We start from the raw sequence: 26431 nt of genomic DNA, 5'->3' as shown, positions 1-26431 counted from the left end.
AATCAGCGCTCGTCTTCGTCTCTCTTTTGCGTGCTTTGTCTGGTTCCGCGCTGCGTAACAAGATTGAGCAGCAACTAACCCGGTCTTATATCTGTCTGAATGCCGGGAATTGAACGAGTATACTCAGCGAATAGGCAGCAATTAAGCTTGGGGTTTTAGTCTAAAGCTATTATTGTACCGGTTACAGACACAATCGTTCGGACAAAATGGTTACCCTTGCAATAGCTTGTAAGAGCTAATCGATATGAGGTGGACTATATATTTATATATATTGTACAAACAAGGACATCATTTGTTCTGGTAACATCACTCATAAAAACAAGCTGAAAAAGCTGTAGTCATATGAAAGGCGAGCATGTCAATTTGGTACAATTCAGTTAATTTTGGTACAATGTATACCTCTCGACCTCTCGAGACGATATGATATTTTGTCCCTTGATTCTCCTGGGTAGATTTCGACCCGGCGTAAACTCGTCTGCGTAAACCAAGCTTTATTAGTTTTCAATATTGAATGATTAAATCGAACACGATAGTGCAGGATCCGCACATTTAGTCTACCCCCATCTTTAACTCCTACCAATAGAAAGTTCCGCCAGAAAAAAAAATGCAGATTGCAGTTTTGCGTTTCCTAAGCCTAAAATTAACAAATAAAGCTTAAGCAGGTTGGGACTTCACGTGTCTGATCCAGTGTACACCTCTAATTAAACTCTAGGTTTTGCTTTCATCGCGGTTCACAGAAAGCGCGAGAGAATGGCCGTGAAGCGTTCAGGCATTAAATTTCTGCAAAGGAATGTGGTCGAACTGCGTCTACAGTTTTACTTTATCGGCGTTTGCATATATGCACATTTGCCCACTAAGGACAGGCAAAGTTTACTGAGTTTCAGTATCGTGTAAGTATGTCTTTTTTTTGTATTTACTGCATGCATATATACAATGTGTACGAAATTGCGGCGTTGAATATTAGTTCTTCTGATTCAAAGACCAGCTGCTCTTCGCTGCGGCACGCTTGCCTTGCAGGGAAGACTATCATCAGGAGCGGCAACATAGTAATGCCTCCGTGCGCGGTGTCGCTCTATAAGTTCCTAAATGGCATTGCGTGTAACTTCAAAAGACGCGAACTTACACGGCTGAGAAATCACCACAAGTGACCTTCCATATTGCATGCATTCCACGAGCCGCAGTCGCTTTTGGTGAGGAATGATAGCGGAAGCACTGCTAGTCACAAAGACTTCTTTAGAAACTTGACATTCGCATTGTGCGCGCAGTTACTGCTACAGCAGCAATGAGAATTTGGCGTTCGACTCGCTAAATGTGAGAAAGTTCTCGCTGAAGGTTTGAGGACATATGTGTCAGAGAAGGGAAATAATAAAGATAAAAGAGTCTATGCGGCGGCCTGGGCGCACACGCGAAATTGCAGTACAAGTATTGTCAGGGCTCTGTGTCAAGCCCGCCGTGGTTCCAATAAGCATCCATGTACGGTTTGTGCTGGAGGTTGAAATAATGAATATTTACAGAGTACTAGCTTTCAGGACAGAAGCGGTACTAAACATGGCGAAGTGACAGACACAGCGGGCGCGTAGCACACGTCATCGGTGGTTTTGCGAGAAAAACGTCTTCTGTGTCACAAAGCAAATATATATAGGGTGGGTGTCCCGGCTGATGTTAGCCAAGCTGTTATAAGAAAGAAAAAAAAAAGACAGCGCGAGATACAGTTATAAAACCTATAGTGTTCGGTCGTCTGACGTTTAACGAATGAACAGTGTTGGTTTTATAATTGTCGCTTACATCGTATTTTTTTCTTAATTGTTTGCTTTAACAGGTCGGTTAACGTTAGCTGGGACACACGGATATATGAACGGTTTTGTGCCAATATACTATGCACTGCGTATAGACCGCGCACAGAAGTATATAGATTGCGTCCAGATTATTAACCTACGTGAGTAACCGTCCAAAAGGTTCGTCTCTTTCGGTAACTGTGTGGTGTTCACAAAACTTATACGAGCATCAGAGGTTCTTAAGGCACGTGTTTAATGAGAACATGTCATGCATGGCCACTGCGATATCGACTCGCCAATTACGGTTGAAATGAAGCCCGTTAACGAGATTCTATGGGCTTCGCGCCTGCCAATCAGCTGCTCACAGAACGAGCAGCAGAGAAAACAGGAAGTGACGGAAGAAGTATCGGTGAGATCACGAGGTGAAGGAAATATGAAGAGAGATTAGCGTCCACCATATTGCCTTCGTACGCAAAACGCGACTGGTGAGTATGATACATATATATATAGAAATAGGAGTGAGCAGCGGAGTATAGGTAGCATGAAGGACTTGGAAGGATGTCCCAAAAATTATGTCTTGCAACTTTCAGTCAGATCCCGGACCATTCAAGAAGACAGGTTGACAAAACGATGATAAAGACAGCAATGATTTGCGAAATCGAACTTGCTCTATGAAAAAATCATAACGTTCATGCGATGAAATTTGCCGAAGTAAGCGTGGCGAAAAGAATTCGCGCAATGACAAGGAGAGGTGGTGCTCAGTATGACTGCAATATCGAACGGGCATGTTCGCGGAGTCGGGGACATTACTGGAAATGCTTGAGAGATAAGACAGATGGTTTGTCTACACGATGAGAAAATATTAAAAAAAACTAAATTGGACTGAAGGCAATGGAGATTGTGTTTATTGGGCAAGGAAAATGATGCCATCCTCAAAATAACCCGGAGGGCAATATTGAGCAACGGCAAAAAGCTCACGAAGGAGCGAATGACTGATCGGGGTAAGAAGCGGGAGATACAGGTGGCCGAAGTTGCCACACTAAAGACCACGTGCCATCATCAACCGGCTTTCGCGTGTGGGGTAAATAGGGCGCATTCCTGAATACATCGGTGAAAAAAGAAATGGGACAGAGCAGGCTAGACCCCGAAGGCATATCACGTACGTCCCTGCGATACCGTCCACTGCACCTGCGGTGCACAGCGAGAGAGTCAGAGAAGGATATAGTTCCGCTCCGACAGTCACCAAACTTCGACGAAATGTGTCCCAGGGCAGCCCTTCTAACGACGCTATCCAATCTTCATTAGCGCCGTTGTGACGGCGAAACTCCTCCGGAATCGGGCCAGGCCTGCGCGCTGCCACGCTGGGCGCCGTCGTCGGCAGCGCTCGCCCTGCGCAGCGACTGCGTTATGCGCAACCAGTGGACAGGTTTCCGTGCCCCGGTGTGCCTTCTTCACACTCGCCGTGAGCGCGCGGCCGGGGCAGTACAACGCAACGCACGTCCCGACCGCGGTGGCGGCTGCGCGGCAGGGTGACTCCAAATGGGGGCTCTTTAGGCGCCCCCCTCTCGCGCCACGAGGCCATGAAGAATCGCGGATTGGGTTTCGGAAGCGAGGCCCCGTCGAAAAGCGCAGACTGGCGAACCCCCCGCGGACTTGCCGACCGCCGAGGGCCAGCGGCGGCCATAACTCAATGTGTCACCGAAATCCTGCTCCCGGGTGGCTCTTGCCCACTCGCGGCGCGGCCGTCTTCGGACTCTCTCCCCCACGTGCTCACTTCTTCTTCTTTCTCTTCACTCAAGACTTTGTGCGCTCTTTAATATTGCGTCTTTCTAGTTCTCTTATACGTCCATGACAGCTTTCTTCCTCTTTTCTTTTTTTCTTTCTGAACGAAGACGCAGCGGGAAGAAACACTCGGTCTTGTTTTGCTGACTCCCCGGGCTCGGTCCTTCGTCGTCGTTCACCAGGTTGCTACTCTCCCTCGCACGACACGGAGTCGCTAAATTGAAGAGACTCTATCGACGCGGCGGCTGGCCGCGATGTGGTGAGGAAGAAGGGAGACAGTGCAGGCTATAGAAATGGACTGGAGGAGGTGGAAGGGAACGCAGAGAAGAAGAGAACGGGGCGGCTGCTGGACTCTGCGGTATTGGGTTCTCGGCGCTGTATTTTGGCGTGCATATGCGGGCGCACATCGCTACGCCATCGCGAGAGAGAGGGAGAGAGAGCGCGCACCTTGGACCGAGGCAGAGGAGGCCACCTTTCCTGCTTTCGCGATGGACGGTAAGACGCGCGAGGAACGCTTCGGGGCGGAGTGCACAGGATGCGAAGGGCGACGGGGGTGTAGCAGGGGGGAGGCAAGCGAAAGGAATGCGATACGGAGACTTTCATTTTTGTCTTCTCCTCGCCGCCACCTTTGCTCTTTCTTTTATCTTCCATTCCGGGGAGGAGCTGTCGCTGACCTTTCCTTGTCCCGAGCACTTGTAGCCGTATCCCTCCATCCCACTACCTCTCTGTGGTCATCTTGTAGTCGATGACAAGCGTTGCGTAAGTGGTTGTGTGGGTGGGAGTAATGCGTCTTCCTCCGCTGCGACGTGTTGTCGCTGGGTTTTTTCCCCTCCTTTGCTTTCCGTTCTCCCCTCTGTTTCTAGCCTATCGTTTTTCGTACTTTTCTTTTTTTTTTCTTTAGCTTCATTTCGAACCTTGGAATCTTTCGGAGCGGCGGGCTCACGGTAGAGGGACTCTGGAAGGAGACCTGCAGATAACTAAGTGGCGGAGCTGTGGTCTTCGTGGGGGACCTTATGGGTCTCCGAGACCCCCTTATACGGCTAACTTGACAAAACAGCTCTTCGGTTGTGTCGAGCCTGTGTCAGCGTTTGTCCCATTCGCGTTTTCTTTTATCGGCGAAGCGTTACCTCGCGACCTGAGCTTCGTTAATGGCCGGCCGTATGACTGATAGTGGCGTAGCACCGGCCATGGGGTGGCCCTCCTCCCGTCCCTGTCGTGATTGATGCGATGCACGAGAAACGGATGCACGCGACGCCTATGCGCTATTTTTCTCTCTATCTTCGCTTTTTTTTTATGCCTCGGTCTGCGTCAGGTGCACCGGATTGCGTCGTAACGCGCTTTGAGAATGGCTCTCCTCGACTGTTCGTAGTCCGGACGCGTTGTGGTGTTCTATGTTTGATGGGGAAGACAAGGCTGCCGCCTGCAGCGAACATCGTCTCTTTTACCTTATCGCAATAGGAGCATATATATGCGCTGCCGGTTTGGCATTCCGCGCATGTCGAAGCGTGTAGAATGTTTGGAGAAAGGCACAAGGTGGGCATCCTCCGGGGCATCTACGGAGGACGCGAATGACTTGTTTAATTAAGCATGCAGTGGGGTTGTTCCTCTTTCTTAACATGAAGAAATGTTACGAATTGAGACACGTGTATTTCATTAAGCCTGTTTATTTCCAGATTTTCAGCCGGATGATGACAAGGTACCCAGCCCCAGCCCTTTCCTAAGAAAAGAGAAAGAAAGAACTAGGATAGTTACTTGACATTTAAAGTAATCAATGACTTAATTAACCTTGTCCATCGGTATTAAGGTTACCTTGCCTACTTAGGACACGGTGAGGTTGCTCAATGCAAAAAAAAAAAAAGATTGCTTTGAGGTTGAAAGGCACGGTATGACTTTGATGGATGGTTAAGCAAATACAATGACCCCATAATTACTATGAAACGGTAAACGACAAAATTTTATTTTTATCAGTGCGCTGAGGGAAGCGTATTTGGCTTTGACTTCCAGTGGCTGAAACAGCTGGAACGGGTTAACGTAAAGGAGAAAAAAATAATATTTAAATACGACACTGTAACATAGCTTTAACGGTGACAAATACATGGGAGTGCCATGTCACTGTCGCACAAGCTCTTACCATGAGACATGGCCTCCAAGATAGGACGGCGCGCGCGTTGGTCAATCTCGAAGGTTATGCGTTAGGACTGCATGTTACTGTGCATCAGGGTTCTCAAACATGCTGCCTCCGGGCCAACTCAACACCACCAAGAGAAAACATGTCCAGGTGGTGTTGACCCACTGCGACCTGTCCAGCTCTCGTATACATGTGGACGGCGTGGTCATGCTGAGCATTCCACCGCATCATTCTTGATGTGGCTTAAACTATATGGTCAGCTGCTTCTGCCCACGAACACAATATAGTGCGGTCTGAATGGGACTGCGTATGATGCAATGTGAGTTTCATGCTTGATGTGAGTTACAGGAAACTTACTGTACCTGGTCCCTGTGAAATCATGCGCTGTATAACTGTAGCGAGGCCTGCATCGTGCACATAGCGTAAAGAGGCTCGGAAGGCACACTTGTGCTCATTCGAAAAAGGGGCTGACTGTCGATCTGTCTTCTCTCCCTTTGCAGCAGGTGACGACCGAGACGCGGCGCGAGTGCAAGTGTCACGGCATGTCCGGCAGCTGCACGGTGAAGACGTGCTGGATGCGGCTTCCTTCGTTCCGCGACGTGGGCAACCAGCTCAAGGAGCGCTTCGACGGCGCCTCTCGGGTGCTGCTCAGCAACCAGGGCAACATCCGGGGCTTCCGGGGCCGCCGGCGCAAGGGGCAGCCGCGCTCGTTCCACCTGAAGCCATTCTACCCGGACCACAGGCCGCCGTCGCGCAAGGACCTCGTGTACTTTGAGAACTCGCCCGACTTCTGCGTGCCCAACGCGCGGCTCGGCGTGCACGGCACCCGCGGCCGCCACTGCAATGAGTCGTCGGCAGGGGTGGACGGCTGCGAGCTCATGTGCTGCGGTCGCGGCCACCGCACCGAGGTCCGCGAGGACCTGGAGCGTTGCGCCTGCACGTTCCACTGGTGCTGCCAGGTCAAGTGCAAGGTGTGCAAGGTTCGTCGAACCGTCCACACGTGCCTGTGAACGACCCGCCGCTGCCGGAACACCGGACACAAGCGTGCGCGACTGACTTGCTGAGTCATCGGAGTGATTTGGCGTAACGTTACCGCTCTACAGTTAGCGCTACTGTCCGGGGCACTTTACACGTGCAAGCTGAGCCCCGCCAGGAGCACGTTCGGTGGGGCTTAGCTAGCCTGTGCAAAGCTGATAGATGACCGAACTGGTGGCAGTGAAGCTGAGCCTGTAGCTGTTTTCTAAATCACTCTACTGAGTTCGTGCGGACTGGTCGGTACATGAACTGCAGGGTACAAGGCTTACCTTGGCTGGTTTCTACGTTTGAAGGCCGCGTCGAGACAGCACGTTGCAAAACAGACACGCACGTGACAGACTTCTCACCTCGATCTTCTGGTCTGCGTGTCACCGCGTCCTCCCGCGTGCATCCGTGGACCTTCGCACGGGAAACTACAGTGCATCGTACATCGACGAACGAAATGACCCCGTGTGACTTTGCGGCGATGTGTTCTGAACTTGGTGGATCTCTATCGCTGGAGGTGACGGTCTCGTAGTGCGCCGGGAACTGCTGGAAAGTGGGAGGCACCCCTTCGCTCCTTCGCTTACATGCACAGGCGCTTGAAGTTTCGAGCGCTCTCAGACTCTTCTCGTCAATAGGGCTCGCCAATTGTACGACGAGTGAACACGCGTCCTCGCGCAGCGTTTGTCGACGGACCTTGCCGGTGAGCTGTGGTGAAATGTGGCTGTCCCGATCGAAAGTGCGAGACGAGCATTCGGTGACAGCCTGTGTTTATAATGGACCGAGTGAGGTAAATTGTGAATAAGGTGCTTCCTATATAGGGGCACTTGGTAAGAGTTTGGAAAGTGCTTTCTTCTTCCTTCCTGCTCGACACGCGTAAGCACTCGTGTAACAAATTGTGAAGCGAGGGATAATGTGCCATTCGTTTACACCTATATAGGAGGACCTACTTCCACTGAAAGATAACTTGTTTTGCGAGCACACAGCCAGTTGGAATGTTCAGAACGCGCGCGACGTGACTCGTGGTACTTCATCGAACCACTTTCAATGTACACGAAACTGGGAAAGAAAACTGCTTACAGGGGCACTGAGGATGAGTTTCGATATATTGGCAGATAAAGTTTCAGGCACAGCAAATCGGTCAACCTCATCGGGAACAGGATCTGGACAATGCCGGAAAGAACACACAAAAAACAACAAAAAAGGACAGACGTATGGCAACGCCTCCTTGATATTTATGCACCAGCACCGAATGATGTCGCGAATTTCGATTGCAGTTGCTGCCGGATAGAAAATTGAGCAGTATTCATTAAAGAAGTATTTATGCTAGGACTGTTCCTATGAGTAAATGCCGGCTAATCGGGATATCGTAAACATTATTGTCGGAGGTGGCCGGCCAATAGCAAACAACATTTACGTACAAAAGCCGACATGAATTTGGCGGCCGCCTGTCTAGCGAATAAAAAATAAAGCGTAGACTGCATCCAACAGTAAACATATAATATACGTGCTAACCTTTGGAAACTTTTTCTGCACAAATAAGGCCAAAATTCGTGGAACTGCTGTTTGTGACGTTAGGCTAACGTCACCGGCACCGCAATTTAAACGCGAAGTTTTAAAAAAAGAAAGTCATTTTGTGCCCTAGTAAACAACCTTTCCCCGCCAAAGAAACAAAAATTAAGTGTTCTGAAAGGTTACTCTGTCCATGTGAACTGCTTTAAATGTTCCTCTTGAGTGCGTGTTTAAAGCATGCCGTACCAGAGCTTGCGCAAACCAAAACACTGAAAGAGAAGTTGATTTTTTTCTCTCTCTCCCTCTCTCTTTTTCTCTTTTCGAGCACCTAATTGAGCGACCCACATGCAACATCTCAGGATATAGCACACTTGTAGACAGATATTATCGTGCGTGCGTGGATTTGTACCGACCTCCCCGTGACAATGTTTCACGTTATCTGGGCCCGTACTCTTTTTTTTTTTTTTTCATCCTCTTAGAGATATTTATCGGCGACGTTGGCAAATGACGTCTTAGTGCTCTACGTATACAAAGAAACAAAATATTGAACACGAAAAACAGCGTACGACGAGCTCTAACGAGGTGCTAGTAGGTTGGTCAGTGGTGATTTATTGTTGTGAGCATTTCCTGCGTGCATCCCTGAGAAGCGCGCCACCCCCTAACCTTCCTGTGAAGTGTCTTTCCTATTTGAGCGTGCTCACCAGCGAAGCGTGCTTTACCAGAAACTTCGCTGCGTAGCACACACTGTTCGCGCGATGGAATCAAATCGTCTACGTCTGAGCTGTTCGATGGCTCGTTGCTATTTTCTGTTTAGATTAAACCGCAGCTATCAGCTATAGCGGTTATCGCACGATGTGGAAAATGTTTAAAGACGGGCTGATGGGCGCGAACTGACTGGTGCAGTTCGACAGACCCATTCAAGCGGTGCAGTATATCATTACTCGGATGCATGCGCGTTAACTTATTATTATTATTATTATGAATATACTATGTACATACTCAATATGGTCATTCAGCTCTCTCTCTCTCTCTTTTTTTTTTCTTTACATGCTTTCAGAACGCTATGTAGTCGTCCTCACTCATCTTTTTTTTTTTATCAGCATGGACTTCATAATTGTGTGCTCGCCTACACTTTTCCCGATAAAGAAGAGGGCGCAGAGTATTGGGTTATGATAACAGTACACTCCTCAAATGTCTGAAGCAAGTACTGTTTGCCTCATACTAGGGAGCGTAATAGTGTTCAGTTACCATGCCCATGCAGGATCGACCCATAATAACCTTTAAGACTGGCATTGATAAGTCACGAACACATCAAGGGTCAGTTCTGATGATGCGCTGATCAAGTGACAATGTGACAAGTTTAAGTTGAGGTGATACTTCATCCTTAGTTTAGGCGATAACAATAGAGGCGAAGCTAGATACAGTACCGAATGATACGAATTCCGCATAAGAGGCGACGTCAGGTACGCCATAAAAGCGCCACGCGAGAGGCCTGGTTATCTATAAGTGTTCCATCAGCAGCGAACGTGTGACAAAATTACGTGTTACTTTGTCACTGCAGAAAATTGATTCTGTTCAACATAGTCAGCACGCTGTGCGTTCCTTCTTCTCTCTCTCTTTTTTTTCTTTCTTTCTTATTGTTAGGAATATGTCCTTCAGAGACGCATACTTCACTCATTCAATCGATCGGCGAAAGGATGAATCAATCAATCAGTTACATTCAATCAATTTCTTCTGTTGCGACAGATTTATTTGTTTTGAACAATGCGTTTTTCGCCCGTGCAATAAGCGACGCCTGGTGAATGAACAAAAGTGTTTGGGGAGTTTTAGGAGATGTACGCGAAGGCCAGTTAATGTTTGGGTCATGTAATGCGTGAATGCAGCTACGCCAGCTGCTGAAAACCAAAGCTGCTATATATGTCTGTTTACGCCGAGCAGTCGTAGTGTATATCAAATTGCATTCATTGTAGCCCCTTTGCTATGGAAACGGGGCCCTGCGTGGTCACCAGTTCACCTAACTTATTCTTGTTTTGTGAATCGTGTCGCAAACCCGAAACGTGCCATCAGTGACATGTGAATGTATCACCTAGCATTCGATCGTTGATTGTTCTTCTCTTGCACTGTATGTCTTGCTGAATGTTTCTTCAGACAGACAAAGCTACTCTGTCTAACTTCACGCGCTTTTCTCAGGCGAATTACGTGCACTACCAAATATTTCTGCGTGCACAATGTTCCTCTTATCAAAACGACGTCCGCCTTATCAACTTTTATGTCATAAGGTGATGCAGGCATCAGTATATACATGGTGTTTCAGCGAACACTTTCAGATATTTTTAAAAATTGCCTGTGGCAGGCAGCACCATTCTAGTCCATGAGCTTCTCTACTCGAAAAGGCGGACATTATTTGCAAAAAAAAATTGAAATGCGTGATCGACTAATTACCAAAAATTTACTAATAACGTTTTTAACTAATTACCTTATGGCACATATTTCAATTTACAAATTCTAGTGGGTGAGACTGCAAGGCATATCCACTTGAAAAAAATTGCATGGATAACACCATTTACGAAACATGCGGTAAAAATTCACTGTCATTCCACTTACTTTCTTAACAAAACGTCGTTTTATGCATTGAAGCATAAAAGTAACTGGAACGCCAATGCATTTCTCCGTACAATTCAGGAATGAATATCTCAAAGCTAGTGTTCATCCTGAGAATTCGTACCAAGTGGATCCGCCTTGGGAACTCCCCGGCTAAAATTGGTAAATTGCAATATGTACCATAAGCTAATTAGCTTAAAAGTTAACTACAGATTTTTTTAATTAGACTATTATGCATTTCAACTTTTTGCGCAAGTAATGACTGCCTCTTCGAGAATACCAGCTCATGGACTATAACTGTGCTATTTGCCACAGGCAACTTAAAAAAAAATTGTGAAAGGGTTCGCTGAACCACCCTGTATATGTATATATTTTTAGACGGCACCCTGTTCTGCTTGTTCTTCTAAAAAGCCGAATACGAAGATGTAACTGATTGGTGAATCACTGTCAGCATTGTCTATATAGTGAAACTTGCCTCATGTTTGTTTGTTTTTATTATTTTTTTTTCTTTACAGCCCTTGCACCCACTTTGAAATAAATTATCCTAGAACTGTTCGTTACACCTGTTCTTTATTCCGCTGTTCAATTCACGAATGAATGTATTTGAAGGCAGATAAGTTTGCTGAAAGTTAACTGGGCAGCAATGTAGTAGCACCATTCCAGAGCAATTGGACTCTTTTCGTAATTGTAAAGCTGTTTTTCCCGCGAAGCAGTTTGCCAAGCCAATTACGGCGTAGTTATTTTTACACTCTGCGCATACGAATGCAGTTAGCTTGTCCTATGACATAAAAAACGAACACGTGAGTTTCATGGTGAAACCATGCACAAAACAAGCCCCAGCATTTTCAGCTAGAACGGCGTCTTCCTTAAAACCACCGATGTCATCATTAGGTGGGAAAGTGTGCAATGCAGAGAAGCGCCCTTGCAAATTGGGGGGGGGGGGGGGGGGGGGAATGGTGTTAGGCGCTCTGCAGTGGCTCCGTGCTGTGGATTTTCGCATCTCATGTTTTGCTTCCTCCATACGTGCTCAGTCTTGACTTTCACTGTGTCAAGCAAAAGTCTTTACTATTTGTAAACCGAAATAGTAAAGTCTTTGCTTTACAATGTATAATAAGAAGTGACCGTTCTCTTAGCTTCAACAGGATTATGTTAAATTTATATCCTGTATTATTGAGCTATCCAGGGTCAAGACGGCATTTGCTTACGTCAACAAGTCCACAACGTATTTCGCATTAGGATAAGCACAGGCTTTAGACCATGTTAATGGCTATAACCTGTGCTTATCCATGGTTGTTATGTTAGAGAGTTAAACAGAAGGGTTCCCAGAATACTGTACTGGGGAACTGCTTTAGAGACAGGGTTATTAAAATTTTAGCGGTCCTACAACTATTTGCACAAATTGCTTACAGTGATAAAAACCAATTCTCTCTAGGAAAAGACCACGAGTTCCAAACATTCCAATTTTTGAAGCAACGGCGATTGTTGGTTATTATCGAAAGCCTTCTTAATATGTCCGTCGACACCGAGGGCCACGCACAATTTTACTTTCTAGCTCTAATAGAATAAACTTTTGCTGCTGAAAATTATGAGTCCTGAATCTAAATTAAGCACGTAAAATTACAGCACGTTTCCAAGAAAAAAAAATATAGCACAAAGGTAAAAATAACCTGGCAGGAGGCCCAAGATAATGATACTTAGGAAGACCCCTCCCCCCCTTTCCTATAATGTGCCGTCCAATATAAATATGGAATCATGCTGGCACCACACATACTGTAGATAAAATCTGCAGTTCAATAAACACACAGTACTATATCGAGCACCAAAAAGTTTACGTGCAAGAATGAACGCCCGCGAGCTATTTTTTAAACGCTTGTATATGTGGCTACGCACCCTTCTTCCAGGTCCTGCCTATTGACCTGCATCCAGACATCGGCATATACTTGTTGCTTTCAATATCACTAAACCAATCAATGAGTCTATCAATCAATTAATCAGTCAATAAATTAAAAAATGAATTGAATAACTAATTATCAAATAACATAAAACGCCGGTATGGAAAGCTGTCCGGAGGAATAACCCGTTATGGCTAGTGCCTGCTCAGCGAAGAATATACACCGAAGAGGAAAGTGCAATAAGGCTTCTCTTTGTTATCTGCTGTCTCCATTTTCTGTAATCTTTTTTTTTTTTGAAGCCGGCCTATCTTTGATATCTTTACAACCACTCTCTCTACTTTGTCTCTCTCTCTCTCTCTTTACTGCTTGACTAAAAGCAGAGGTGTAGCGGGCACCACCCCTTATTCCAACCTCTCGTAGACACGCATATATTAAAAAAAAAGACAGAAAAAATAAGAAGGATAAGTCGACGCTGTAGGTGTAGGATAAGTCGACGCTGTGTTTGAGCACTATTTAGACAAATCACGCGTAAGTACACGCGTATTTGAAAACTGGATAATGCATATGCTAACAACAGCTTGGTTGCTCCGTCATAACGCGTTGGTTTCAACTAGAGCGCGCAGAAATGTTACTGGCACTGAACTATTATGTTCTACTAACCTATATATATATATATATATATATATATATATATATATATATATATATATATATATATATATATATACTGGTGCATAGTCTCGGCAGTGACATATCAAATACATTTTTGGGGCTCCTTGTCGAATTGCGGCAAGGGACAAAAATATTTTCAAAGCAGTATATGGCTAAACACACTGTCACACGATGCCGTCATTTGGAGCTGGTGTACAGCTGCAGCGTAAAAACGTTAGCACAAGTGACCGATCACCCGATCAGATAAATTGCGGCACGCGACGCTGTCATGCCCTATCACGCCGAAAACGAGTGTGCCAGGCACCCCCCCTCTTTGAAACGTGAATCATGTAGCACTTTAGATACCAGTGTGCACGGGAACAAGAGCGCCGCGTACCGCAATTTCTCTGCTCCGGTCATCGGCCCCTTGTGCTACTCTTTTTGCGCTGCAGCTCTACATTTAGGCCAGTTTGTCTGCTATATATGCTATGCTGAAACATTCTCTTGTATACCACAATGTGATCCTTATCGGGTTAGCTTCTTCTTCCTACCACAGAGGCGAATTTTAGATCCAGTAATTTGGCCAAAGCAGTTAATTTCTTTCTGCACAATGGAGATCCAGAGCGTCCTCATCACGAAAGGGCAATGGAGAGGCGATCGTGTACTTGTACCTACGTGCTTGTTAAGGACTCCCAGGTGGTCAAAATTCCTGCAGAGGCTTCCGCTTCAACGTCTCTCATAGTTCGTATGTTACTTTGAGACGTTAAGACTGAGTCAAGCACTTAAGGCATGTTCATGCGGCCGTTTGAGAGCGCTCCGGCCGTGCTACATATATATATATGAAGGTGGGGAAAAACATCTTTAAAGCTGGATTGCAAGAATAGCCGAGTATGGAGGTGATGATACTACTTCCTTGTGAACATGAACATGAATGAGGGCTTTATTCGTCTCAGTTAATTAGGGAATTATCAGTGTAACCCACTTATGCTAGCGGTAACGTCTATAGTTGCTGTTTTACATGAACTTTGCAGCACTGCCAGAGCGCTCGATTGAAACGACCACCCGAATATGACATTGGGCAATGACATTCTTCCTCACTAAGATTCCGTTCACTTCTTCGATTTTTGACCTCTCTCTCTCACTCTCCCTTAACATTGGCCTCTCCTTAACGTTTGCCCAATACAGACACAGGTATGACCAATAATAGAAAGCGGGATGGGCTGCTTGAATGTGGTCTGTTGTTCATGAAGGGTCGGCAGCAATATCCGAATGCATGTAAGCGGCATCTAACGGCAATTCGGTTTCCACCTGGCTTAGGTTAGGATAGGAATAAACTTTATTTTTCCAACGGTTATGGCTGTTGGTGCCCGGGGCTAGGCTGCCAGGCAGCCTGGCTTCTGCCTCCGAAATACAACACTGCTTTGTATCGGGTGCAAGGTTTCATAAATCAGGGCTGATACTGCGTTGAAATTACTGATTCTGGTTAAGTTTCTTGGTTAACCTAGCTGCATTTTCTTTATATATATATATATATATATATATATATATATATATATATATATATATATATATATATATCCTGTACTGCATAAACTATAGATTATTTTACTTTGAATTGCATTTTTTACAGATTGAGCCTGCTGGACGCGAGACGTCTTCTACGAAAGCGAATATCCTGAAAGCGTGGATTTTTATGGACAATAAAATAGCTAAAAAAGCACTACTGATGCATTTTGAATTCGAAGTACTTGAATGATACTGCCGCTATATCATTTCACATAAGGCTTCACTGTCCCTCATTCCATACTTTCTCTACTCTAGCGGCTGTACAGCACGTTCAGTTAAAGAAACGGAACGCTGGGTTCTTATCTATCCAGTTTGTTCAATCTCCGGATTTAATTTTTTTTTTCGTGCAACTTAGGAGATCCATAAATTTGGCAGCACTCGTGCTTTTGACGCATTGCGATACGCGCCCAAACATGAAGTTCGAGAGAGAGAGAGAGAGAAACAACTTTGCTAAAGTGACAATAAATTTCACGGAGGGATGATGGTCAGGCGGTGCCTGGCCGAGAATCTCGGCTCGAGAATCTTCATGATAAACAAACCTGACGAGCACGCTCTTCAGTGTCAGACACGTATGGGCTGCTGAAGATTGAGCCTGAAAGTCAGCGAAAATTTGGGACACCTTCGGAGACACACAAATTTTCCTTCTTTATTTTTTTGCCTTTACCCAATAAAGTTTTACTCTCTCTCTCTCTCTCTCTCTCGGGGACACAACCAGAGCGTCGTGTCGCGTGACTGACTTGAAGGTCCGGCCTCGGCGCCATGTTCAGCGCGATATCGCCGTGACACCTGCGCAACTTGAAATGGTACGAAGTCGTTGCGCAGACGTCAGGCCTCGCCATAGATCGGCTTCTCCGCCAGCCCGTCTCTCCATATACATACACATGCGAAGGGCACATAATAACAAGCGACGACGACAAGTTGCGCTTTTGAGCATCGCCTCTCGCTCTCTCCGCCGCCTCACTTGGACAGCACTGCAGGGAAGCGCACAGTGTGAGAAGGGAGGAAGAGAGGCGACCTCGCAGGCAAGACGGCATTCCGATCTGGCCGGCCAGCCGGGTCTCGCTCCTGTCAGCCGCAGAATTGACACATCAGCGATTTTCGAGCCCGGGGCAGGCAGCCAGCCAGCCAGCAAGGCAGGCAGGCAGGCGCAACGCGGCGAGCAATGCATGCGCCCCTACAACGTCCGCACACGCAGCGGCTGCAGCAGCAGCAACAGAAGCGCAACGCACACACACACACGACACGCAGGCGCGCTTCTTCGTCTTCTCTGCACACGACGCCGCCCGCCCCGTCCATTTCGGAGGGCGCTTAGGGAAGCCCGCTGCCTAATAACCGCCCTTGCCCGGGGGCCGAGAGCGGGCGGGAAAATTTATTAGTCTCTCCCCCCCCCCCCCCTCCTACCACTTCGAGTGGTGTCCGGGCACCACCACTACCACCACCGACGGCGGCGGCGGCGGCCAACACAACAGGAACTGCGCGCGCGCTCGCGCACACGGACGACGACTGTGCCCAGGTAGAAGAAGCGGAGGCGATTGCCTCGCGAGAGGCGTGACCGCCGCAGAGAGCGGGGATGGGGAGGGGGGGAGGCCTCCGGCGGGCCACACAGGGCGGCATGAGGCGCGCGTGAACCGGCTTGCCCGCCGCGCGAGGTGTCGGACCCCCGTTGAAGGCGTCGGAAATTACCGATAACGCCGGCCGACGCGAGAAGAAGTGCTGTTTATCTCCCCCCAATTGCTAGACGCCCCCCCCCCCCCCTCCCACTATATATACCTATACCTGCCTGCCTTCGTTTTCTAGTTGACTTGTTGTTTTTTTCTTTGTGGCGCCTTCGGCCCCCCTCATGCTATAGCCGCCGCCGTGTGGTAGCAGTGCAGCTGAAAGAGAAAGAAACCGATGAGGGGGTCGATGTTGCTTGCGGGCCTCCCTCGCCCGAGGGGGTTTTGTGTCATCCAGCGATGACCGCCGGTTGAGCACAGGTTCTTCTTTGGATTCCCTAACGCAGGAATGAGCGCCTTCCAAAGTGGTCGGCTTTCATCGACATTTCCTTTCTTTTCTCTCCCCCCTCTTTCTTTCTTTCGCTCGAGCTCCTCTTGTCGACCTTCAGCGCCCGTTGACTTCTCGCCGCGCTGTAGCTGTTCTACGCGTTGTCGTCTTTGCCGTCTGTGCCCCCCCCCCCTCCCCCGCTCTCCCTCCGCCTGTTTACCGCTGTGTTTTCGTCACTGTGCTCGGTTCCCGCGCTCGTCGCGCACGAAGGCGAAGCCGTGAACGGCACGCACACGCAAGAAAGGAGGGGGAGGGGGGGGGGTCACTTTGTTCTGTATGTACCACGACGAGGAGAGCTCGACGAACTTGATTGGAAAATAGGTAGTGCAGGCGAATCACTCACAGTGAGGAGTGTTTCTGCTCGCCTTTATAGCTGTCCAATTTGTCGAATTGGAGACTGCGCTAAACAAGCGCTTCTTCTTATCTGCTGCAGGGGACCCTCGACTCGAGTAAGTGACCTCGTGTAGACGAAAAGCGTGGACACGAAATGTGAGCCATGCCGTCTGCCGACAAAGAAAGGCAGCAGGTGCGATTACTTAACCCCCTTCGAGAGGGCTTCTAGAGGGCACGCTTTCTTGTGCTAAGGGGTAATACATCGTAAAAAATGGATCAGAGCAGCCGAAATATTAAGCCTCGTGGAACGCGATAGACTCGTACTCACGCCGTGAAGCGAGGAAAGCCACCAGAGAACCAAGTGCGAGTTGCTTTATAGAACACCGACGTTATAACTGTGTATACGCCGGTGTGCAGGTAAGTGCATAAGAACAAGGTTTTCGCCATCGAAACACTTTGCGAAGAATATTACGAGAGCAGCTGCCCGAGTACGACGCATCTGACGCTTATTTTTTTATTTATTTAAGAAAATACTGCCAGTCTGAATGCCAGACTTTAGGCAGGGGTGAGCTATACATTGGAAATAACACGACACAGAAAATACAGAAGTGAAAAGACACAAAGTGAAATGTAGAGCTGATCTTACTGCAGTAAAAAAAAAAGTATTAATCCTATAGAATGAAAGCCCGAATGATACACATATCAAAACAGTTATATAATACTGTAGCAATATCAACTACCACCACGTAAGCGCCCCAGTAGTAGCAATTACCACTTATATAACGTAATAAAAATGGCCGGAACAGGTACACACGGAGTTCAAAAACATAATGTCTAATAACGCGTAAACAATTTAGCAAGTTATGCTCGCAAACAAGTGAGCATAACAGTACATATGAACAATACATGAACAGAACAATACATGAACAGCTACAACCACTAATGCACTTCAGAATTTGCACTAGGCTGCGCGTTAAGTATCATACGTAAGTATAATGCTGAAATTGTATAGGTGTCTATCTTATGCAGCAATGCGTTTTCAATCAATCAGTTTGCCTTTGAAGTGCTGTGAGAGGTCGTATTCCATGCCAGTATAGCTTCTCTAACGTTTGCCTGCAGTGAAAGCGAAGCTGTCCCGTAAATTTTGCTCCTTAAACGAGAAAGTGCCAGTTAGTGCACGATCTTCACGGGGCAAAGTACCTAAAGTTTCAGTTCTACGTGCGAAAAAGAGCTTTCGCGGTAGACATCGAAATGTGTGGCGCCTGGCGCACATCTATAGCGTGCGTCTTAAACATGCTCGTATTTCTCTCTCTCTTTTTTTTGTTTGTTTACTATTCACGTCGCACTCATCGTGGCGTTACAACGACTGGTTAGTGCAAGACCCGGCAAATTACTGCCTCTCACAATATCCACCTAAACGTGTAAACGATTCTGGAAGCTGCCTAGTCAACATCTAGGCAGAGGAAAGTCGGTCTAGCTGAGCCCGTGTCAAAAAAAAAGGAAAATAAACAAAAGGAGGAAAAGAAGGAAAGAGAGAACGTATACTGAAATTATTCGCATGACAACATTCACATGCACTTTACCTAATTATTAGCCTAAGACGTTTCAACGGCCTGCGACTGGGCTTGCGCTGCTATACTTCGTGCACCTACAAGAAGGGGACCAAAGATATGAGAAATGCACTTAACCACACTTTCGCCACGCCTCGTATGCACGCTGCTCTTCAGAAGTCTTCACTGTACACGTGGCCTTCCCATAGCACTGTCAAAACACAAATCAGTTGTTAGGCGAGTTCTTCTTTTACATAAGTCGCTCCCTGCTTCGTATGCTACAGTTGCCACTTGTTATCAACTGCAGCGTATGCAACCGTAACATTTACCGGGAAACGCGTGCGGCGAACGCTATGCGCGAAGGTGGGCTTTCTGGTTCTTTCGATTTCTTTCCCCCGCACGGCCGGCGACACCGCTGCCGCGCATGCGTAAGCGGATGCGCGGAGGCGAGCGCCATCTGCTGGTGCTGCAAGGAACCCAGTGGCGCACGCCTCCTGAGTGTTTGCCTACGGAGACGACAGACCCATTGGGAGGTAGAGCTATACAGCTTCGCTGTAAAAGATTCGTAGCTGACTTGAAGCGCAAGAAACGAGTACACAAGAAGGAAGACAAGACAGGACGAGCGCTACTTGAAACTAAAGCGAATTCTCGGAAAAACACGCCTTTTTATCAGTCGACACAAATCAAAAGCAAAATACGTCATTGCGCAAGCGCGCGTCAAAACCCCCAAAACGTTTAAGAAAGTTGTAAAAGTTCATCGTGATACGGTTATGCTCATTAAAAAAAGAAAGAAAACAGCTCCGAAAGCGTAAGACTTATAGAAACAAGCTTTGACTCCGGCTCAGTAGCGCAGCCAGGATCTCTGCCAAGAGGGGGGGAGGGGGGGGGGGGGAGCAAGCACTTTACATAATACGCAATCTCCTTGCTTTAGCCAGAGGAATCCGACAGCAAATAAAATGCCTAATAATTATAATAATAATGACACCAGGGATGGTGACGATGTTTACGTCTTCAGCGTTTTAAAAGTAAGTTAAGAGCCAATGAATAAATACAAGACAATTATAGATTGTTCTTATTAATCGGGAAAATTCGACATCAAGCCACCTCCTGAATTGTAATGACAATGTGGACAGCTAGAGCACTGAAGGTACACGTTGGACTGGGGGGCTGGCCGAGTAAGGGGGTGGGGTGGGGGGGGGGGGGGATTAACTCGGTTTCAGAGGAGGGGTAGGAACCTCGAACTTAGCCCCCCCCCCCCCCCCCCGGGTCGGTGCGCCACTGCTCCGGCCTTTATCATGTGGGCACTGATAACATTGAGGATTTTGGGCGAAGAACGCCTTATCGAGCTATGCCAGACTTATCGAGATATTACAAACTCGCCGAAATTTCAGTTCTTGCCGAAAAACATTGGGCAGTTTCACCCGAAGCATTGAGAGTGATAGCAAGGCTTTTTTATAGCGTTGCGCCGAAGCTCCTTAGACGGTGTTATGAGGATGTGCGATAGCGATATGACGCGCGATACAGCACGCGAGACAACTGCTGATGCGCCGGAAGAAACAGCGCCCTGGCCGCTATTACAGGTACCTCACAACTCTGGCACGATGAGGAACGTACCAGTCAGCGTTTTTAGCTCGAATTGGTACTGTCCGTTCCACTCGGACCACTGTTATGCACCACGGTGTGGTTTACAGCTGTTCAGCTGGAACGCTATAGTGTTTGCACGCACAACGCTCACACCAGCAGTGGGAGGCATGCAGAACGCTGCATCGGCTCCTCTGCTACAGCAATTCTAGTACACTGTACCTCTGCAGAGTCGATTGAGCGGATGCTGCGTTCACTGTGCTTCCTCGTTTTCACAGCCAAAACGCAGTGCGCGTCTCACGCGTCTCTGGAGAGACCTTCTAACCTTCTACGCCCAGGCCACGCACGCGCGTCAATAATTTGACAGCACGTCGGTGCCAGTGGCGACGAATGCGAATGCCCGTACAATTCCTATCGCGATAAAATTGTTCGTCAAGACGCTTTGTATAACACCATGATTGCCCCAAATTACACTGCTCGCGCCGTAGCATCACCACATGTATCTATATATTTTAGGAAGCACTCGTCCCGTCGGCTTCGTTGCCCTTATTTCTTTCCTTCGTGTGATTTGTCTGGTGCTGCTAAAGGCCTAATTAAGAAGGGCAACGCCGTTGCACTCGAAAGAAATTGGCAGCAGCGTGCACGCAACACCGTTCCCAGCTCTGCGGATGTCCTTCCTTTCGGCATATAGCAGTCAATTACCGAGAGCTGCTAATCAGAATCACGATTATCGGAAGGCTCTCCCACGTTGCCGCGTATACGCGTGCACCATCGTGTGGGCTTGGCAACTAATGAGCCGGGACGGAGCCAGTCGATTACGTCGTCGGATTCCGCCGCTGAGCTCTCAGCTCGTTCCCGTGTAGTATGTGCGTTTCACAACCGCAAAAGAAATAAGAAAGGTGTGTCGCGTCCTTACGGATTTCGTATCGTAGGCCCGAGGCGTGGCACTGAGCAGCACGAGCATGGCGAGGCCTTCGTGTCAGCTAAGGGTGTGAGAGGTTCAGCGGGAATGCACTTTGGTGGTGGGGAGTAGTCATCACCGAGAGAGAGAGAGCAGTCTCCTCGAATCATCTTATAATCCAGCATGCCCTTTCAGGGAGCGAAGAAACGAAGGCAGATGAGCTTTTGATTTGTGGGGTAGGCGTGAGTAACTCTTTTGGCTGGAAACGGTGGGGCTGCCCTTCCCACGGATGATTCGAGGAATTCCCATTGCTCACCGTCGTCTGGACGCCATGCATTTTGATTACTCACTGGCATCGGTATAGGCCCGGCACCAACCACCTTGCTGGAGCGTGTCGAATGCACTGTGGCGAGTTTTAGTAAATGGCCACTTCATTTCCAGTTAAACATCGCAACTTATAAACGTAACAATATATGAACTACTTCAATGAAACAGAATGAAATTCACTAATAATGAAGAAAAATTACGGCAGATCCAACCCCCACGCGTTAAGCGATGCTTTGAGATTGAGAGCGGTGAACGAAGCGTTGTGAGTACGTACGCCGAAGTATAAAACATAGCGATGTATATTTAACGCTTCAACACCTCCGACGAACATGCGATCGATCAAACATCGTGGGACCGCGGAGACATCCCGCTGAGTTTATCCGGTGAGAAGTCCTTTGCCCTGTAAATGTTCTTTGTGCTTTCCCTGTCCGCACCAGAGCTACGTGGGAGACCCACCCGCTACATTTAACCAGCGGGAAACTGAACGTCAAACCCGGAGGAAAAAAAAAAAAAAGCAAAGAAGCTAGGTGCACAAGCTACACCAGAGCGACTGTAATGCGCTAGCATTATCATGATACAAACCGTGTTAAAGCTCTAGTAAAGACACACACTATACTGGGCTCGTGTAATGATCGGTCCACCAAGCAACAACCTCTGATTAGGCACTCTCTGGAACCGACCCAGTTTTGATGACACCATCTCCGGGATCGGCTCAGTTCCTTATTACGTTATCTCTTGGATCGGCCCAGCTTGGGGACAAATGAAGTTTCGCTTTAACAAAAAATCCGTGCGGGAGAGATGGGCCGCGAACGTGGAAAGGAAGCCATCAACACAAAAGAAACCAGTTGCGCCATATAGGTAAGTGATTCGAGTGGTCAGTTATTCGCGGCAAAAGGAAAGTGTATTGAAATGTATACGAACGGCATTTTACGATAAGTTCGAGTGGAGGACTTGAAAGGTCTTCTACGTATTTCGGAGAAGGCGTTTGGCGAGATCGTAAAATCTTAATCTATCTTAAAGGGAAGGCAGGCTAAATAAGCATCACGTTCCAAAGCAAAGCCTCCGACGTATGAGACACGTCGCAATGGAGCGCTCCGGATTACGTTTGGTCGCAAGGTGCGATTGAAATTGTATGTACACGAGTGTTTATGCATTCATGGCTATGCCGCCGCCGCCGAGGTCAGGAATCGAACCAGCAACCTGATGTTCTGTGCAGTGGAAATGCCGCTGCTATTTATCAACGAAGATGGACATTCGAATAAGCACGAGTGTTAAAAATTTTGCCAAGTGTCAGGTGGAAACGATGCTCGCGTCTCGCGCTATGAGTCAATTTGTGCAAATCTACATCGCGCAGTACTCAACGCCTTTCATCACACGTGTTCAGTCGGTTCCTTATCACCTAAGGATCTGACAACTGCTCCCCGCGACGGTGATTGACAGAAAAAATCTATCGGTCACGCGCACAAACGCCGAAAAGTGTATGTAAGCAGTTGTCAACGCCACGACGAGTTTAGCCTGGCGACCACGCACCTAGCGGACCGTTTCGGGAACGCCGCCACGAAGCCCGGAATGCGCGAAGAAAAGCCCATTAGAGAACCGACGAGGGGGTTTCGCTTTCAAAAACCGCACGGCCACACATTCCGGACTTTTTTTTTTCTTGGGTAACACGACAAACGGCGAGGTGTACAAAGGGGGTAAAGAGCTCTTTCTCGCTCTGTGCGCGAGCGGACCAGGGAGAAGGACAACTAAACCGACTCCTAACAACGACGTCGACGACAACAACAACAAAAAAAGATACGTGTCGCCCGCAGAAAGCGCCGCGCGGACAAAACGGCCGAAGAAAGGGCGGTAATAATAATAAGGATGCCCAGCGGCTCACAACGGAACCGCGCCACGAGGGCCTAACTGTATACCCACAGCCGAAGAACAGGGAGGAAGAAATCTGTTCTTCCTCTGCGGCTGCGGAGGAGAGCGTGGTTGCCAGGTATACAGAGCGCCCCGCCAGTCCCACACGGTGCGACCACCGAAGGTCTCGCTGCAGCAAGCAGCTCGTCGCGGCGCCGCAGGGGACGCGTTGTCCACGGACGATCATCGCGGTCATTATACGCGCAGTGTCCGGAGCGGCTGCTGGCCAGAGAGAGGGCACCAGCAGCAGACGGGCGGGAGCAAAGCAAGCTGTGCTGCGCAAGCATGCGCACTCTTCTTTTCTTGTCCGCCTCAGCGGGGCCATGGATCGGTGTGAGGTCGGAATCCATTGCCTCGCGCTCTTCTTTATCCTTTTTTTTTTTTTTTTCCTCCTGCCGCTTGTCCACTTCTGTGAAGCCGCTTGGCAGCGGCCGTGTACGGGGGCAGCGTCCAGCGTGTCCCGCGCTGCCTGCATAGGTGTTGTTGTGAGGAGTTTGGCAACAGAGCGAGGCGCACTTGGTTCCCGTGGCGGGCGCCCAGCGGGAAACCTCGCTCGGCGCGCCGTGACGTCTCAATGCAAAAATGGGAAGGGGGAGGGTGAGGCGCGAACGAACACGCCTGGGCGACGCGCTTTGCTTCTCTGCATGCGCGCGCTCTCCGCCTTTTCTTTCTCTGCTGCTCGCACCCTTTCTCTCGCGTGTTCCCCGCGATGCCCACACACGGCGTGCGTGGCGAGCCTCCGCCGCGTGTTCACCCTTGCTCCTCGCCACTTGTCCCGTGTCGGTGTTACACGTCCGAGCTGTTCCCAGCCCGCGCGCCGCCCTCATCTGAACGATTGAGATGGACACCTAACTCCGTGACGCGGGGTCTCTATTATGACCCGCGCGAAGCCTGGTATCCGGAGGAGTAGCTCTTATCCTCGAGTAGGTAGTTAGTTTTTAAGCCCTCCCCAAACGCCTCCTGTGTACGAGATAAGCTCGCCCTAACTCTGTGACGAGGGGTCTCTATTATCCGCAGAAGCCTGGGCTGGGAGGTCTAAAAGGAAGAGCTCTTATCCTTGAGTAGTTGGCTCTCGCACGAAACGAAGCATGACTCCCGTGCATCTGCTGTCTAGTGTTCAACCCGATTTTTTTTTTTTTAGCAACGATCACAAGTGATAAGGAGGAAAGAGCCGGAATGTTTTCATGTTTCAAGTTTATTTCAGTATCAGAGGCACAAAGTTGGACGCAGACAAGACGCGACAAAGGCTTGGCAATGTCTGTTGCATGGCAAGCAAAATATACACATATGGATAATGCGATGCACGAAGGCGACCCTTAGACACGATAGAAAACAAAAATACAACTCGTGCATTATTCTCTGGGTGAATACACTTAATGAACATGGTCATGGATTCTTGTTCTGTAAACTTGTGAAATCTGGGGAAGGGAGAACTCGCCTATTGTTTAGTGGGAGAACTTCCGGTAGTGGTATCATGAGACGAACAGAGAAGTACGAAGTGTTGACTTTTGCAATCGGCTGAGTGATCATATGAAATAATACTTCGGGAGCTTGCTAGTAATTAAACATTAAAAAAAGCAATGCGACAGTTCTACAGACTTATATTTCTAGTGGGTGCAAGCTTAAGTACCTCGCTTGTTCGAGTCTCCTAATGCGAGCTTCTTCAATGGGCGCGTGCCTGCAAGGCGCTCGCGTGTTGCACGCAAACATGCGTGATGTCTGTATACTATAGGTGGATTATACGTATAGGCAGAAGCCACCGACACCGGCCATCTACGCCATGCCTTGATATATATGTACACACTAAGAGCTGCTTATGACATCATTATGCGTGCCTTATTTAGAGTATTAATCTAAAACACGTCCACCGCGCTTTGTAATGAAATGTTTGTGCAGGAGTGGACACTGAGTAGACACTGCAGCGACTGCCGTGTCCTGCCCACAAGCGATTTACGCTTCTGCGGGCACGAATACTACTTTGTATTTTCATGTAATAAAATGTATGCGTGTGTCTATGTGTTGTGTGTGCGTGTGTGTGCGTGTGTGTGTATGTATGTATGTATGTATGTATGTATGTATGTATGTATGTATGTATGTATGTATGTATGTATGTATGTATGTATGTATGTATGTATGTATGTATGTATGTATGTATGTATGTATGTATGCATGTAGACGGGGTGGAGACCATGTGTAGCTGAAGCTGTCAATGTTGTACGCGAACAAAACTGCAATTGTCCACTTATTCCAGTAATCTAGCTCAATGACTAGAATTGTGGTATCTCCCACAGGCAATTCATAAGAACTTAGACAAAATTTACCAATATAAAACTATCTATTACATATTGATACTTTGTGAACAAAAACTTCTGCAGAGCTCAGGCATGCAATGTAACGATTTCACGTAAGATGTAAACTAAAAGATTTGTTAGGTCTAAATTTAGGTGTGGTTTACAGAATTTCGATATCCATCTTCAGTGCGCACTTACGGGGTTGTGTACTTAACTTTTCAACTTACTTTTTGAAGTTTGCTATTAATAAAACATTTCCCGCAAAAACGAAAGAACAGAGCCATTACAGCCCTTAAACAAAGCAAAATTCTACATACAGTAATCTTTAGAAGTTACAATTTTTCGTACATGCAACGCATTTCCTTCAAACGGGTTCAGTAATGGTGTAATCAGAGCGTTACTGGTTTTACATAGAGTTGCATAGAGAAATCATATATAGTCAACCAGGAAGAGCGTCGGCCATGCTATGGAGAGGTGCAAGGTTCGCCCTCTTGCTTGACGAGTTATGAAAACGTGGCACAATTTTCTCGTTTTTTTTTTCTCATTGGGTGCCAAATGAAATCGAATTTGTATTTC

At 47.7% G+C, this 26431-nt stretch overlaps 1 protein-coding gene and 1 long non-coding RNA gene across 2 annotated transcripts in view; one reads left to right on the top strand and one right to left on the bottom strand.

Moving 5' to 3' along the window:
• The window catches only part of LOC119442521 (protein Wnt-1-like), a 54482-nt gene extending 43122 nt beyond the window's left edge, over positions 1-11360 (top strand). The window contains exon 4 of the mRNA XM_037707428.2: positions 6186-11360. Coding sequence (XP_037563356.1) covers positions 6186-6695 — 510 coding nt within the window. The 3' untranslated portion in view covers positions 6696-11360. The remainder of the gene's footprint in view (positions 1-6185) is intronic.
• Positions 1-26431, bottom strand: part of LOC125943290 (uncharacterized) — a 100777-nt gene that overhangs the window by 28106 nt on the left and 46240 nt on the right. The window lies entirely within an intron of this gene.

This window comes from Dermacentor silvarum, chromosome 2 (genome assembly GCF_013339745.2).
Source record: "Dermacentor silvarum isolate Dsil-2018 chromosome 2, BIME_Dsil_1.4, whole genome shotgun sequence".
Lineage (NCBI taxonomy): Eukaryota > Metazoa > Arthropoda > Arachnida > Ixodida > Ixodidae > Dermacentor > Dermacentor silvarum.
The sequence above is the reverse complement of the archived record's forward strand: the minus strand, read 5'-3'. Positions and strand labels throughout refer to the sequence as shown.